Source organism: Lampetra fluviatilis, chromosome 4, assembly GCF_964198595.1.
Source record: "Lampetra fluviatilis chromosome 4, kcLamFluv1.1, whole genome shotgun sequence".
Lineage (NCBI taxonomy): Eukaryota > Metazoa > Chordata > Hyperoartia > Petromyzontiformes > Petromyzontidae > Lampetra > Lampetra fluviatilis.
In genome coordinates, this window is record NC_136278.1 from 30,187,153 (window position 1) to 30,200,445 (window position 13,293).

Consider the following 13,293-nt stretch of genomic DNA (forward strand, 5'->3'; position numbering starts at 1 on the left):
ACGTGCTGTGTTTGAAATGGTCACACCAGGAAAAATTGAGGAACATTGCAGTATTATATTTTTCGAATGCCTTTATATTTCTCACAAAGTATATAATATTGAGATAATTTTTATTACCATACATATTTATATTACATACACTGTTAGCGAGTAATCGGTGTACATCTTGACATTTTAAATAGGTGTGTGTTTATAACAAGTATTGCAAAGCATTCCAGAATGGTTTCATTGGAAAGAATGTCATCGTCATTGTTGAATACAATTCATCGACAACTACCGTTTTAATATTTATCAGGAATCGGTTTTCCTTTAATAAGAAAAATTTGACTTTTGCACACATCCACTGGATTTTAGCCCTTGATGGTTAGAAAATTGCTTGTAAATGAGGATACATGTAAATTTGACTAACATTTTCCATTTTCCAATGTGCAACATAAAACGTCACGCACGGTACAGGTGTGCTAACCTACTGCAATACATTCCAATTTGGATTTATATGGAATGTAAATGCGACCGAATCTCGCAACGCCGAAATTGCTTTTGCAATTTGATAAAAATTCTAACCTCGCTGTGTTTTGCGCACAGCTCTTTTTCCACCTACAACGGGAGCGCACGTTCCCCGAGCATCGTGCTCGCTTCTACGCGGCCGAGATCGCCAGCGCCATCGGTTACCTGCATTCCCTCAACATCATCTACAGGCAACGCTCACTGCACACTCTGCCCGCCGAAACATCGCACTCTAGTACAGGGGATCGGCAACCCACGACACCGGAGTTGCTCACGGCTCTTTAAGGACCGCTGCTCAACGTTATTTATCAGGGATCACCGTGTCGTATTCACATGCCATGGCGCCGCGGTGGCGAGGCGTTATCAACCTCGCCTGGTATGCAGGAGGTCGCGGGTTCGATCCCGACCCTGGCGCCTGTATATGTGGAGTTTGCGTGTATCTTCTCCCCATGGTCGCGTGGATTTTTCTCCGGGTCCTCCAGTTTTTCCCTCCACATTTAGAAGCATGCTTTTGGAGTATTTGGCTGCTATACATTTCCACGTGATGAGCCATTTCGTGGAGCTATCATTTGTGGCCAGGTCTAAAAGTTGTTATAGTTTTTCATTGCGGCTCTTGACATATCGATTTTTTTGCACAATAAAAAATGTCTTATTTTAGTTGCCGTCCCCTGCCCTAGTGTTTTATTGTTCAGCGCTGTGATTTTAATCCGTGTATGTATGTTGAACGTCGTTCGTGCAGTATGTAGCCAATCGTGGTAATCAGAGGTGCAGAGGAAGGACAACAAACTAAACACAAAAATTTTTCTAAATAAATGAGTTTTCAATCTCAATTTAAAAGAGCGTAGCTCCAGTGGCTTCCTAATAGGCACCCCATGCCCTTCTTAGATTCCTGTCGACTTGATGGCTGCAGAGAAGCTGAATAAAGTCTCTCCACCGTTTTCAGTCTAGTACTGGTTTGAAACAAGACACTAATGTGTGTTAAAAGCATGTGCAAAAAAAAATCGGCATTTCCTGAATAAGTGCATTGTGGTCCTCTTAGATCACCACCAAGAATACATTTTGCAAATGTGATCGACTGACATCCACAGTGATAGACAATTGTGCACCTGTTTTGACCTAATTAGGATTCATAAGCACAGTTTTTATTCAGTTATGATGTGTTTTCCTCGTCATTTGATACTAGAACGAGCTTCATGGCTTTGTTCAATCTTGATACATTATTGGTGTATGTTGATTGAATTGTGTCTATCCAACACATTCTCGATCATCCTTCATTTATCGTTCCCTACACTTGGGTGTCTATTGCCATGGTGCATCCTTTCTTTGTCTATTGCCACGGGGCATCCTTCCTTGGCGTATATGTCCACCGAATAACGTGCGCACATCAGCATGTTCTCATACTCCAGAATTCTTACTCCCATCGTATATTTGAAGTTGAGCTGTTTGTAAAATAATTTTGTTGAAGAGAGGCCCTCGAGCAAATTACCTGAATAGCCAATTATAGTACTTTAAAGTTAGTGGTCAGTGGTCTGAAACAGCCAGTTTTGATCCAGGTTACGGATGCAACTTTAATGAGAGGACTGAAATACTCGCTTTATAATATTGGTGCCATTTGTTACCTTTGTCACGTGTGCCATGTTAATGTCAATGTGAGCAAAGGTGCTACTGTTGAGCTTTAGTAGCCTCGGGAATGTCTGATGTATTATCAGAATCGCTATTTAGACTGCAGCAGGAGGAATCCGATGAGCTATGAAGCTCTTTCACAGGTGTCCAGTATGGGCTGTTCAGCAAGTTGTCACAGCAAACAATACGAAATACGATAGGAGTGCAAAATATACAAAAATGGTAAATAAGTCACTAAATAGAAATGAATTAATTACATAAATCCAATTTATCAAGATTGGGCAAGGCACAAAAACAACAACAATCCCAGACCACACTAAGATAACACACAGTCGTGGTCTCAATAAAATTTCACATTAACATTGAGCTATCATACACAGATAATGATCAAAGTTACAAATCATCAGTATCCCCATGCAGATTATTTTTCAATTTTACATCTCGTTCTTCCCGTTGGACATGCGTACCTATGAATGTCAAGTTAAAGGATTCACTGTAGTGGTGCACGCGTGTGAAATTGCATTGCCCTCTGAAACGTTAGAAATTATTATTTATTAAGGCTGTTTATTTATTCTGTATTCCAGGGACCTGAAACCTGAAAACATTCTGCTGGATTCTGAGGTACGTTGGTGAACATGATCAAATTCACATTAAATAACATGCTACAATACAGCCGGTTCAGAGTTTGCTTGCTTTAACAAATGCTGTGAGAATTATTGGTCTAGAAAACCAATAGGCTGATGGACTGAACATTGTTTTATTTATTATACTCTATGCGGAGATATTGATTGCGTTTCTGCAATATACAATTTCCACTGTATTTAAGAGGGCCGTCAAATTGGTACAGTTGATTCCAGTTTGATAAAATAACCTATGTGTTTTTGATTCCGTAGCATGTAGGTATTTGTAAATTTCGGAAATTGTGAAATACTACTTTCTAAGTTTGTTTTTAGGTTGGTTTACGTTAACTATGGACGATACAACGTTTTGCGTAAATATTTCTTAAAACTGTAGGCTAGGAACCATGTATTTAATTAATTCACCTCATACCAAGGTACTTAGCTGGAGTGCATTAATTGGGTGATTAACCAATTTTTTTTATAACCACAAAATTCACTAGGTCGACATTTGTAATCGCATTCTCAAAGTGTGTTGGCCACATACAGAGAGAAATGACCATAAAAATGAATAACTTTTAATAAAGCCCCTGCTATGATTCCCATGATTTGTACGAGGCCTTTAATTGGCGAGGTGTTAACTACCTCGCCTGGTACACAGGAGGTCGTGGGTTCGATCCTGACCCTTATGCCTGTATATTTGGAGTTTCCATGTTCCTCCCTGTGAGCTATCATTTGTGGCCAGGTCGCTTCTGAAAAAGAGCTATATAGCTCAGTGGGCCTTGCCTGGTAAAATAAAAGGTCGTTAAAAAAATGTTTATAAGTTATTTATGTACCTTCCATTTCCCATACTCCCCAGGGACACATCAAACTAACAGACTTTGGGCTTTGCAAAGAAGGCATGGAGTCAACGGAGACTACGACCACATTCTGCGGCACTCCGGAGGTAACCGCGTGGTTCATTTAGACGAGCACGGATGTCATGATTACCATTTGCAATTTATTAGGCACGCAATGTTTAGTTTTAATAAATACCAAACACATTTGTCACTTACACTTCCCGCGAAGGAGGATAGAATGTATAAGGGGTGTCGTTTCCGGCATAGCTTGACCATCGATGCTTTGAAGAAGAGCTACTACCACAGATTGTTATTTGTACCTGTGCAGCACTGGCAACTCTATCAACAGGTTTTCTTTTGTGCTACGTCAAAGATACTGCCTTGGTGTAATATGGTTAGCTCACTGGACTTGCAATCCAGAGATCGCCAGTTGAAATTGATCTTCCAGCGCGGCAGCAAAAACATTGGACGGGTTTCTCAATCCCCCCACCCCCCCCACCTTTGTCCACCTCACAGAAGTGAATGGGAAGGTGACGTGTAGTGGGATACAGTGTGGGCACGCCCACCTCGTTCAACGTTCAAGTCGTCTGGAAACATTCCCTATAGAAGATGTCTAGAACACGAGAGCTCCCAACTTGGGCTCTGTAGAGCTCCCTTTAGTGGAGGACCCTTCTGCTTGCAGTGGCATGAGCAAGTAATTGCAGGGATGCACTTTTTTTGTTTCGTCTTCAGGAAGCAATAGACTCCAATGCAAGGCCGTAATTATAATATATATTGGGGGGGACACAACCGCCCCAATACTCAAATATGCTCAAAATGTCCCCCCAATATATGGCTCTGAAAATATTTTAAAAATAATTGCGATGCGATGTAAATAAAAACAACAATTTTCTAAACGTTGGCCACAATATCTGGACTTGTCTTCATATAACAATGCATAGATTTCTGTTTATATGATTGTGGTTATGGTTGTACTTTATTAATCCCTAATCTCTGCCATTATATACAATGAAACAAGAAAAGGTAAAAAAAATAAAAACATCAATGTAATAAAATACACTATTAGACATTATTGTAAAAAATCATAAAAAGTCCATCCTATGTATTAGTGAATTTTTTTATATTTTAGGCAGGAAATGAGTTTTCAAATTGAGATTTTTTGTTTGGGGGGTGGGACCCCCAGACCCTCTGTAAGATTTGGTCCCCCCCAATGTTGACTCTATGGCTACGGCCTTGCTCCAGTGTATTGACTTGTTCTCTCCCCTGCAGTATCTCGCCCCAGAAATACTGCGCAAGGAGCCGTACGACAGAACCGTCGACTGGTGGTGCCTAGGGTCCGTCCTCTATGAGATGCTGTTTGGCTTGGTAAGTCCTTGACAGTTGCCCTGTGAATGTTGTACGTGTTAATGCCTCAACCAAGTGGGAGAAAAATGCACAGCACATTGCATTACATTCTGTGAATTATACCCCCTTGATATGAAAGTTCTTAAATACGATGTAAAAATATATGGACAAGCGGACGTTATCCTGAAGTACTATTTTATTGGTGTAATAACAAACTTCGTTCATTGTTCGTGGGTGTGGCCAACGGAACTCAATCATGCATGTGCTTGTGTACGCGTCGATAAGTATATGCATGGTTATGCGTGAATACGTGGATGCTTTTGTGCCCTTGTGTGAAGTATGATGTTGAGCCATGGCATTCATTTTCTTGTGAGCGATATCTATCAATTGATGTCTTAACTAGTCCTGGGTTTCCCCTAGGTCGACTCGGCATTAAATGTGTACCTGATGTGGTGTGTAAACATCAGTGCTAGGGAGACAAAGGTGGCCAGGCATGATACTGGCCACACTATACCCCCTTGTACACTGCCTCCTTTAATACGTGCTAATTAACAGCACTTGTCCTGACAGTCTGTTTAAGTTATATGGGTGGTCTTTGTATTTGCGCTTGTGTGCATTTTGGTGTAGACCTAGTGCTGACAGCTGTCCGTCAGCTTCCGTACTGCTAATAAATGCATACGAGGTCCAACGCATGTTGGGAAGCAAGCGTCGCGTGATCAACGCCAAGTGCATTACGCTTCTTCGCTGCTGTACGCATGCATTGGCCCGATTCTCGCAGCCTCCGTTTTACTGCCGCGACGTGCCAACGATGTACGACGATATCCTGCACAAGCCACTGCTGCTGAGGCACGGCAGCCCCGCCGCACACAACATCCTGGAGGGGCTGCTCCAGAAGGAAAAGCGTTACCGCCTGGGCTCACACAATGACTTTGTACGTTGTGCGCCACGTGCACTACACCTGCAAATCAAATGTAATCATTTGTACGTTTGGTAAACCGTGGTATTTGCCTGTCACAAAGGGGCTGTGTTTCACGGTCGAGCATAATCTGCATAAGTTGCTTAGTCACGGGCAATGTTTGCTATGTGGTTTTACCCAATTAGCTAATTTGCAAGTTATTTTTTTAAATTTCGACTTACGGCGACACGCATGGCCTCTACTGTTTTTATTTGTAATGTCACGGAATCTTTGGCGTCCACTGTCAATTCACCTCCAGTGATTAACCAGGGTGGTCGTGCGGCTTGAACGTCCTACCGCTCCAGGTCACTGCCCCAATGTTGTGCAGTTTTTCAACATAACGGTTGTCGGTTACGGAATGGATTATCAAAGTTATGGAATTGGTAATCGTAAAGAGTATCATTTTACTAAGGATTGAACACGGTGCGCTGCGAAGCCATCCAAACCGCACGGCACATCCCGCTGCGATTGGTCGCGTGACAAGCGATTAACTTGCAAAATATTTTTTAAAACACTTGCACCATTTTACCACCATAGGATGTTGGTCATAGTCCTTGATTGACTATACTGGTCAGTGTCGGTTAAGGTTGGTCAACCATAAAAACTACGTTTTTCCATGCGATTATTCAAATGCTAAACTTGTAAACAAAATTAACTAGCCTTGTTCAAGAGGATTCGTTAAGTGCCCTTTTTATTGAGTAAAGCAGAACGCAACTGTGCATGTTTTAAAGCTGTCCCGTGTACCAGGTAATGGCCATTAAAGCCGGTGCAATTGGTTTCCGTTCAGGTTTTATTAATGTCGATTATTCAGTCAGGGTGTGTGCGCTTGGGATACCATTCCTCCGTTTGTGCTTTATTTACAGGAACATAGCATCACATTTTACTGTAAAATACTTAACATGTTCATTGGTGTTTACCGTTGTTTTTTTCATGCAGAAGGATATTAAGCAGCACGTTTTTTTCATCTCCATCGACTGGCTGAAACTGGATGCAAAAAAAGTGGTGCCACCCTTCAACCCAAAAGTGGTAAATTTATCCTCACTCCTAATTGAAAGAGTGCACAAATAATTTGCATGTCATTTGTAATTAAAAACACATTAGCACCATTGTACACTATTAAGTTAGGACTCAATATAATTATACTTGTGTTAAAAAAAAAATCATACTGTGATGTGGACCCTGTTTGCTGTTTTGAAAAGGATGGGCCCGATGACCTGCGTCACTTTGACCCGGAGTTCACGGAGGAGTGCGTGACGGCTTCCATCAGCCAGCCCGTGCGCGTGAGCGTCAATGTGATCGAGGCGGACGATGCCTTCCTGGGCTTCTCGTACGTGCCACCCTCCAACTCCTTCCTGTAGCCCCCTCACCCCCCCCCCCCAGCTGCCCCCTTGCAAATATCCAAGATCTGATCCGGCCCCTGGAACATGGACGCTGTTTCAGCAGCGATGTTACAAAAGGCTGTCACATATTCCCTGTTTACTTGTCAATATTTTTTGTATTACACCAAAATCTCACTGCACTGAGGAAGATGACACCATGACACACACCGTTGCATTTTTTGTTTATATCTCAAATGTTGTGTTGATAAAGGCAAAGGAGGTTAAGACTGCCAATTAACGGAACGTCCCACTTGAATGCTCATTGTTATATGCCCCTTTATAATCACGGCCCTGTACTGGGTTATTAAAGTGCTTCTAATGCTCATAAAAAATGCATAGGAAGATGCGTAGGATGTGCGTGCGTGCTTCAGCTTGAGCGTGTCTGACTTGCGGGGTTGAGGTATAATGTGCTCCTGTACAGCTCAAAGTCTTCTAAATGCACAATGTGAGGGGGGGCGGTAGAGTGTGCACTCAGAAGTCCTGTGAGGCGGGTTTTTTTGCAAAGCAGTGCTTTGTCAAAGTTTATTAATGATCACATGTTTCAACTATTTCGGTTGGTAATGTGTAGAATGTTGAACAACTTTTTTGTCTGGGTCATGCAGATAATGCTATATAAGTTGTATTTGATTCGCTTTGCAAACGTATTCCACATACTGTTAAACGTTTAAATTTCACGTGACGTTAATATGTAAGATATTTGAAAGGTTTACCAGCAATTTAAGCATTTTCAATTTTTGACGATTGGAATGTAATATGCCTCCTTTTCGAGGGTTTGATTTTTTAAAAGCATTATATATAGCACAGGCTACACAAATAAGGTGAGACTCAATCTATTCCATTGTAGAATTTCTTACGTTCTGTACCACAATTGGCATACAATTAAAACATATGCATTTATATTGAATGTAAAGAAAACAGTAATAGTTGCTTTTTTTTTTATAAATGTAGGGTACGTTCAATATTGTTTTTATTGGTTGACGATCTTTTATTATTCCTGCTATGCTTCATGTTTTTTTTTCAAAATATTATGATTTATGGTGGCCAAAATGTTTTGATTAATTTCACTTTTCCAATTAACAGGGAGAGATTATTGATATTTTCATGGTCTTAGTTCGTCGTATCGTACTAATGTATATTTAATGCTGAAGCTCATTATGCCAGAGAATTATGGTGGAATCACAAACGTTTGAGCGAATATCTGACAATCACTGTATCATAAATGCATGATAATTTTAGGCTTTGAAAGGGGCGATTTGTGGAATTACAGTAATATTCTTTTTTTATCCATTTATGTATACTATATGTGTGATTATTTTAAATTCTGTATGGTTCTTTTGATGGTAAGAGTTTGTTATTTTTTCACATTTAGATGGTTTCAACAAAATACTGTTTGAAATGGGAACGGAATACTTAAGTCCACAATATTGTACGGTTCTACAAGTGGAAAAATATTACGCATTAATGTGCCTTTCACACATATTGCAAGCTGGGAGAGCCCCATTATTTGGGGAAACAGCTGTTTTTGTCTGAATGTTTACTAAAACCAAGCATTTAATAAACTCAAAGACTCAGCTCTATTTCAATATCTTTTTTGCTGTGTAAGTTACACAAATGTGGAAAAATTGACCGTGTGCGCATTGTGATCTTGAATTCCTTGAATTCACACATTCGGTGCCTTACGCTCTATACCCTGTTCGTGACAAACTATAGTCATGATAAAATAGCTGTTAAACAAAAAACCTTTCGACTACGAGTGAACCATATTCTTGAGTTACTACAAAATACCTGTAGTATTGATGTGTTTGATTCATTTACAGACTTTCATGAATCTGCTGAATCAAGGCCTCACTCGTCATTGGTCATGAGAGTTATTTGACTGTACCTCATTACGCTGGTCAGTGTGGTTTGGTCGCTAATGTTGACAGTGGCCAGGAATAGTACTGAGGGTCACCAGGTAGCAAGCTAAGTGTGTTAACCACTTGGCTGTTTTTCCCCAGCAGAATTATGTTTTAGAAATCCATCCCTCCTGTGCCATGCATGCCATACAGACTACCCCACGTTTATGATCATTAACAAAAGGTGGCGTGACATTGCAGTGAAATGTTTCGTGTGAATCTCTGCATGGAGATTGTGTGACCAGTGGTTTGTGCTGCCGTTAAGTGATTCTACTGTGCACGTGAGGCTGCCCAAACCCACCCAGATAAGGTGGTGTGCCATCAAAGTGGATGATTGTATAAAACCACTAAGCGCTTTGTTTTTACCTTTCAAATTACAAACTAATCGAAAAACTCAACTTAATGTGTTCTGAATAGAATGTGGGTGGATCCTTTTTTTAAGTATCACAGCTGTTTTCTGTGTACATTGTTGTGTTCGTCTTTGCGAAGTGCTTGGAACTGATTTGTTCATCCCTATTCTGGTCAGGAATAAGGGTCCATTATAACCGAGTGTTTCTCTATACAAGTCGTTGCTTTTCTCCTAACAGAAGAAAGTCATTTTGTACACAAATCTCTGATACTCAAACTGCTTATGTTTACCGGTGTGTGCAAAGATGACATTTTCTAACAAGCTTGTTAGTAAATGCTAGCAGGCCTAGCATAGTGCCTGTCATTGTTTTAAAACAAAGCTGTACCAAAGGAACACGCAACAGTGGTTTACAAGTACATTATACTGGTAGGAACGAAGTGGACCAGCCTACAATAGATTATATCGTCCGTCCGACCGTGTAGCAACATCGCCCCCTACTGCAAACACTTGGCATGACCCTACAAAAACCTTTAGACTCAGTGACGCTTTCCTGGCTAAACAAGTGTAACATTCCCTTATAATTCCCTCAGATAGCGTTTAATTAAAACATTTAAATTAATGAGGCTTTCCTGGCTAAACAAGTGTAACATTCCCTTATAATTCCCTGAGATAGCTTTTTCAAATTTTACTCACAGCGCCCTAAAGCCTACAGCTAGGCCTAAAGCCTCGAACTACGCATATCACTCTCCCTTCGTATCGTACCCCCGCATGTGTGCAAGGGAGTTAATGTTTAACAATGTTACATTCCCTGATACTTTTAAATAGAAACATTTAAATTTAAAGCTTTTACATAAATAATAAAAACATTTAATTTTAAAATTAACTCACGGCGGCCTAAAGCCTACAGCTAGGCCTAAAGCCTAGAACTAGGCCTCAACCTCTCCCTTCGTATCGTACCCCCGCGTGTGTGAAAGGGAGTTAATGTTTTACAATGTTACATTCCCTGATGTTTTTAAATAGAAACATTTACATTTAAAGCTTTTACATAAATAATTAAAACATTTAAATTACAAATTAACTCACAGCGGCCTAACGCCTACAGCTAGGCCTAAAGCCTAGAACTAGGCCTCACACTCTCCCTTCGTATCGTCCGATTCGGTGTAGCAACATCGCCCCCTACTGCAAACACTTGGCAGGACCCTACAAAAACCTTTAGACTCAGTGGGGCTTTCCTGGCTAAACAAGTGTAATAATACATTATGTTTATATTCTTTAGTTATTCGTTCCTACCAGCCCACCCCGCAGGGTCCTGTTTTCTGATTTAAGTGGGTTTTATAAAATCAATCTGGCATGCAGGAATGAGGAACCATTATCAGATATTCTCTTTCAGAATATTTAGATGAAAACCCATCTGATTAGAAACACGTTATAATAATCAAGAGATTGATTTACTACAGCACCTTCCCTTAAGCGATGATTGTGTATTGAGGGTTTTTCTGATGGTAGGGTAATTTGTTTTGTAACCATTTTAAATGCGTCTTCATCAAAACAGGCTGAACATTTTCAATTAACCTGCTGCTGCATGTGTTTTTTTGTGTAGTGTTTTTTAATGCATGTCCACTATCCGGTATTTAGAGATAGTGACTCTATAAACTTTATAAGTCCCCATTGAATTTATAACATTTTGTAAGCAATTTGAGCAGTGGCTGAGTGCATCAATGTAGTATTTTGATACATAATTGGTGCACACTAAACAGCAAAGTAAACCAGTGGCACACATCAGGTTTCCAGAAAGGCCGAGGTTGATTTCTCCAGAGCTGTTATTTTTAAAGCTTAATTTGCAGTTTTTACATATCCACGTTATTCCACTGATTGTTTTGTAATTAAATGTGACGAGGAAATGAAATATTGCCATTTTTGGGGGGGTGGCTACTTTACAAAAACAGATTGACATCTCGTGGACTTGACATTGATTCAGTGATCCAGATGAGTACACACCTTTCTGGTCGTCAGTCTCTTGATCCAAATGTTCTAAGTGATGCTTAAGAGTAAACTAATCACAACTTTGTTAAAAGTTCACATTTGTAATCACCCACGTGGTTGTGAAACATAGTAAACACATCTTCTTGGTTCTTTCGGTAAAGTCACGTAGAATGGAAATAATAAAAATAAAACAATTCTCACGTTTCGGCCACAACGCAAGCAGCCGTCCTCAGGTGGAGAACAGGTCTGTCGGGAAGACAGCGTCTGAATGGTCTCATGAGAATTATTTTATTATCTTTTATTTTTATTATTTTATTATTTCCATTCTACGTGACTTTACCGAAAGAACCAAGAAGATGAATCCCTGCAGTCACGAAAGCTTTAAATCGAAATAGTAAACACATCTCAACCAAAAAAGGCATTCATGAGAAAAAGTGACGCAGTTTACAAAGAGAGATGTGAAACACGATACTGGCCAGGTGTGTTGGCTGAACCTGATATGAAAGCCAAATTCTCTGGCCCAGCCATCCCGTGCCAGCATGGCTATAATGTATTTATGTGAGTGCTCGAAGGGTGTGGGGGATTGCCAGCATTGTTGGCTTTAACTCCCAACAGATGTGAAGCTGACTGTTCGGCTTTGCTGGGAGCCTCATCCAAATACATTTCCCCAAATATAAATATGATTGCGCATGTATTGTACAGTGTTAATCAAATTAAAATTTTAATTCAACCATGTAGGAAAATGGGATGTTTATGTAATCACTTCTGCGTTTCCACAGGAAATGTATGCACGTACTTGAGTTCACTTTTACAGAGTTTTGTTTGCCCATATGTTAATGTTAAAAAGGCACGTGTATGGAAAGTTGCCTTGCATTTGACCTGATGGGTTCTGCATTCAGATTAACTTACACAAATATGCACCTTTGCATCCTCTCCTGTAATTACCCAGTACAGTTATCTTTTACTTACAAATTATAATAAATGTTGGTGTGGTGCATTGGTAACCACACTGGACTTGCAATGCAGAAGTCGGCAGTTCTATTTGATCTCTCAAAACAATCGGCAAACTTTCTCAAATCTCACTGCCCTTGTCCACCCAGCAATATAAATAGGTACAACCACAGTTAAGTCTATTGGTAGCTCTCATGTGATGGAGTAAGAATATTCCAACCCTTTCCAAAACGTCTGGCCAGTGTGCACGAATAGGAAAAATATATTACCTACAAGGGGCTCGATGGAGCTTCTTCTCGTGGCGGCCTGTCTGCCTGCCATAAGTAACGCGAGCAAATAATTGCGGAACTGCATCTTTAGATTTACCTACAATTGTGGGTCGTTGAAATTGTTTTGGAAAACATTTTCAAATGCCAGTAGTACACCATAACTGTTGTAACACCGTTTTCTGTATCTTAAGGCTGCTTGTTTAAAATACTGCCATTTACTCAATACTGTACGTTGTTGCTGTATTACACGTATAATTTTGGAGAAAAAAAAACTGTTGCTTGGAACTGGTTACTAGCTGAATGTTCTGAGTCATCCATCTCACGTGATCACATCCTGTCCATGGCACCACATCCAGCCATGAAAATCGGATCTGGCATAGCTTGACCTTTGCGTTAGAAACTGTTGGACACTTTGATCCGTCACGCTTTAAAAGGTGTGTGCGCGTTTACAGCAGTTTTGTCAAACACTGGATAAGCCCCCCCCCACCCCCACACTTCGAAACGTGAGAGTTATCTGACCATATTTCACCATGCAGATCTGAATGCAGGAGGGGAGTCTAGGTGTTGATGCGTGAGTGGATA

The 13,293-nt window shown here is 40.4% G+C and overlaps 1 protein-coding gene across 2 annotated transcripts in view; it reads left to right on the forward strand.

Moving 5' to 3' along the window:
• LOC144931734 (serine/threonine-protein kinase Sgk3-like) overlaps positions 1 to 12,965 on the forward strand; it is a 31,150-nt gene extending 18,185 nt beyond the window's left edge. For both annotated transcript variants that reach the window (XM_078855966.1, XM_078855967.1), the window contains exons 11-17: positions 586 to 698; positions 2,715 to 2,751; positions 3,607 to 3,693; positions 4,856 to 4,951; positions 5,709 to 5,861; positions 6,822 to 6,911; positions 7,085 to 12,965. In XM_078855966.1, the coding sequence (XP_078712092.1) occupies positions 586 to 698; positions 2,715 to 2,751; positions 3,607 to 3,693; positions 4,856 to 4,951; positions 5,709 to 5,861; positions 6,822 to 6,911; positions 7,085 to 7,243 (735 nt within the window). In that variant the 3' untranslated portion in view covers positions 7,244 to 12,965. The remainder of the gene's footprint in view (positions 1 to 585; positions 699 to 2,714; positions 2,752 to 3,606; positions 3,694 to 4,855; positions 4,952 to 5,708; positions 5,862 to 6,821; positions 6,912 to 7,084) is intronic.
• The last annotated feature ends 328 nt before the right edge of the window (positions 12,966 to 13,293 follow it).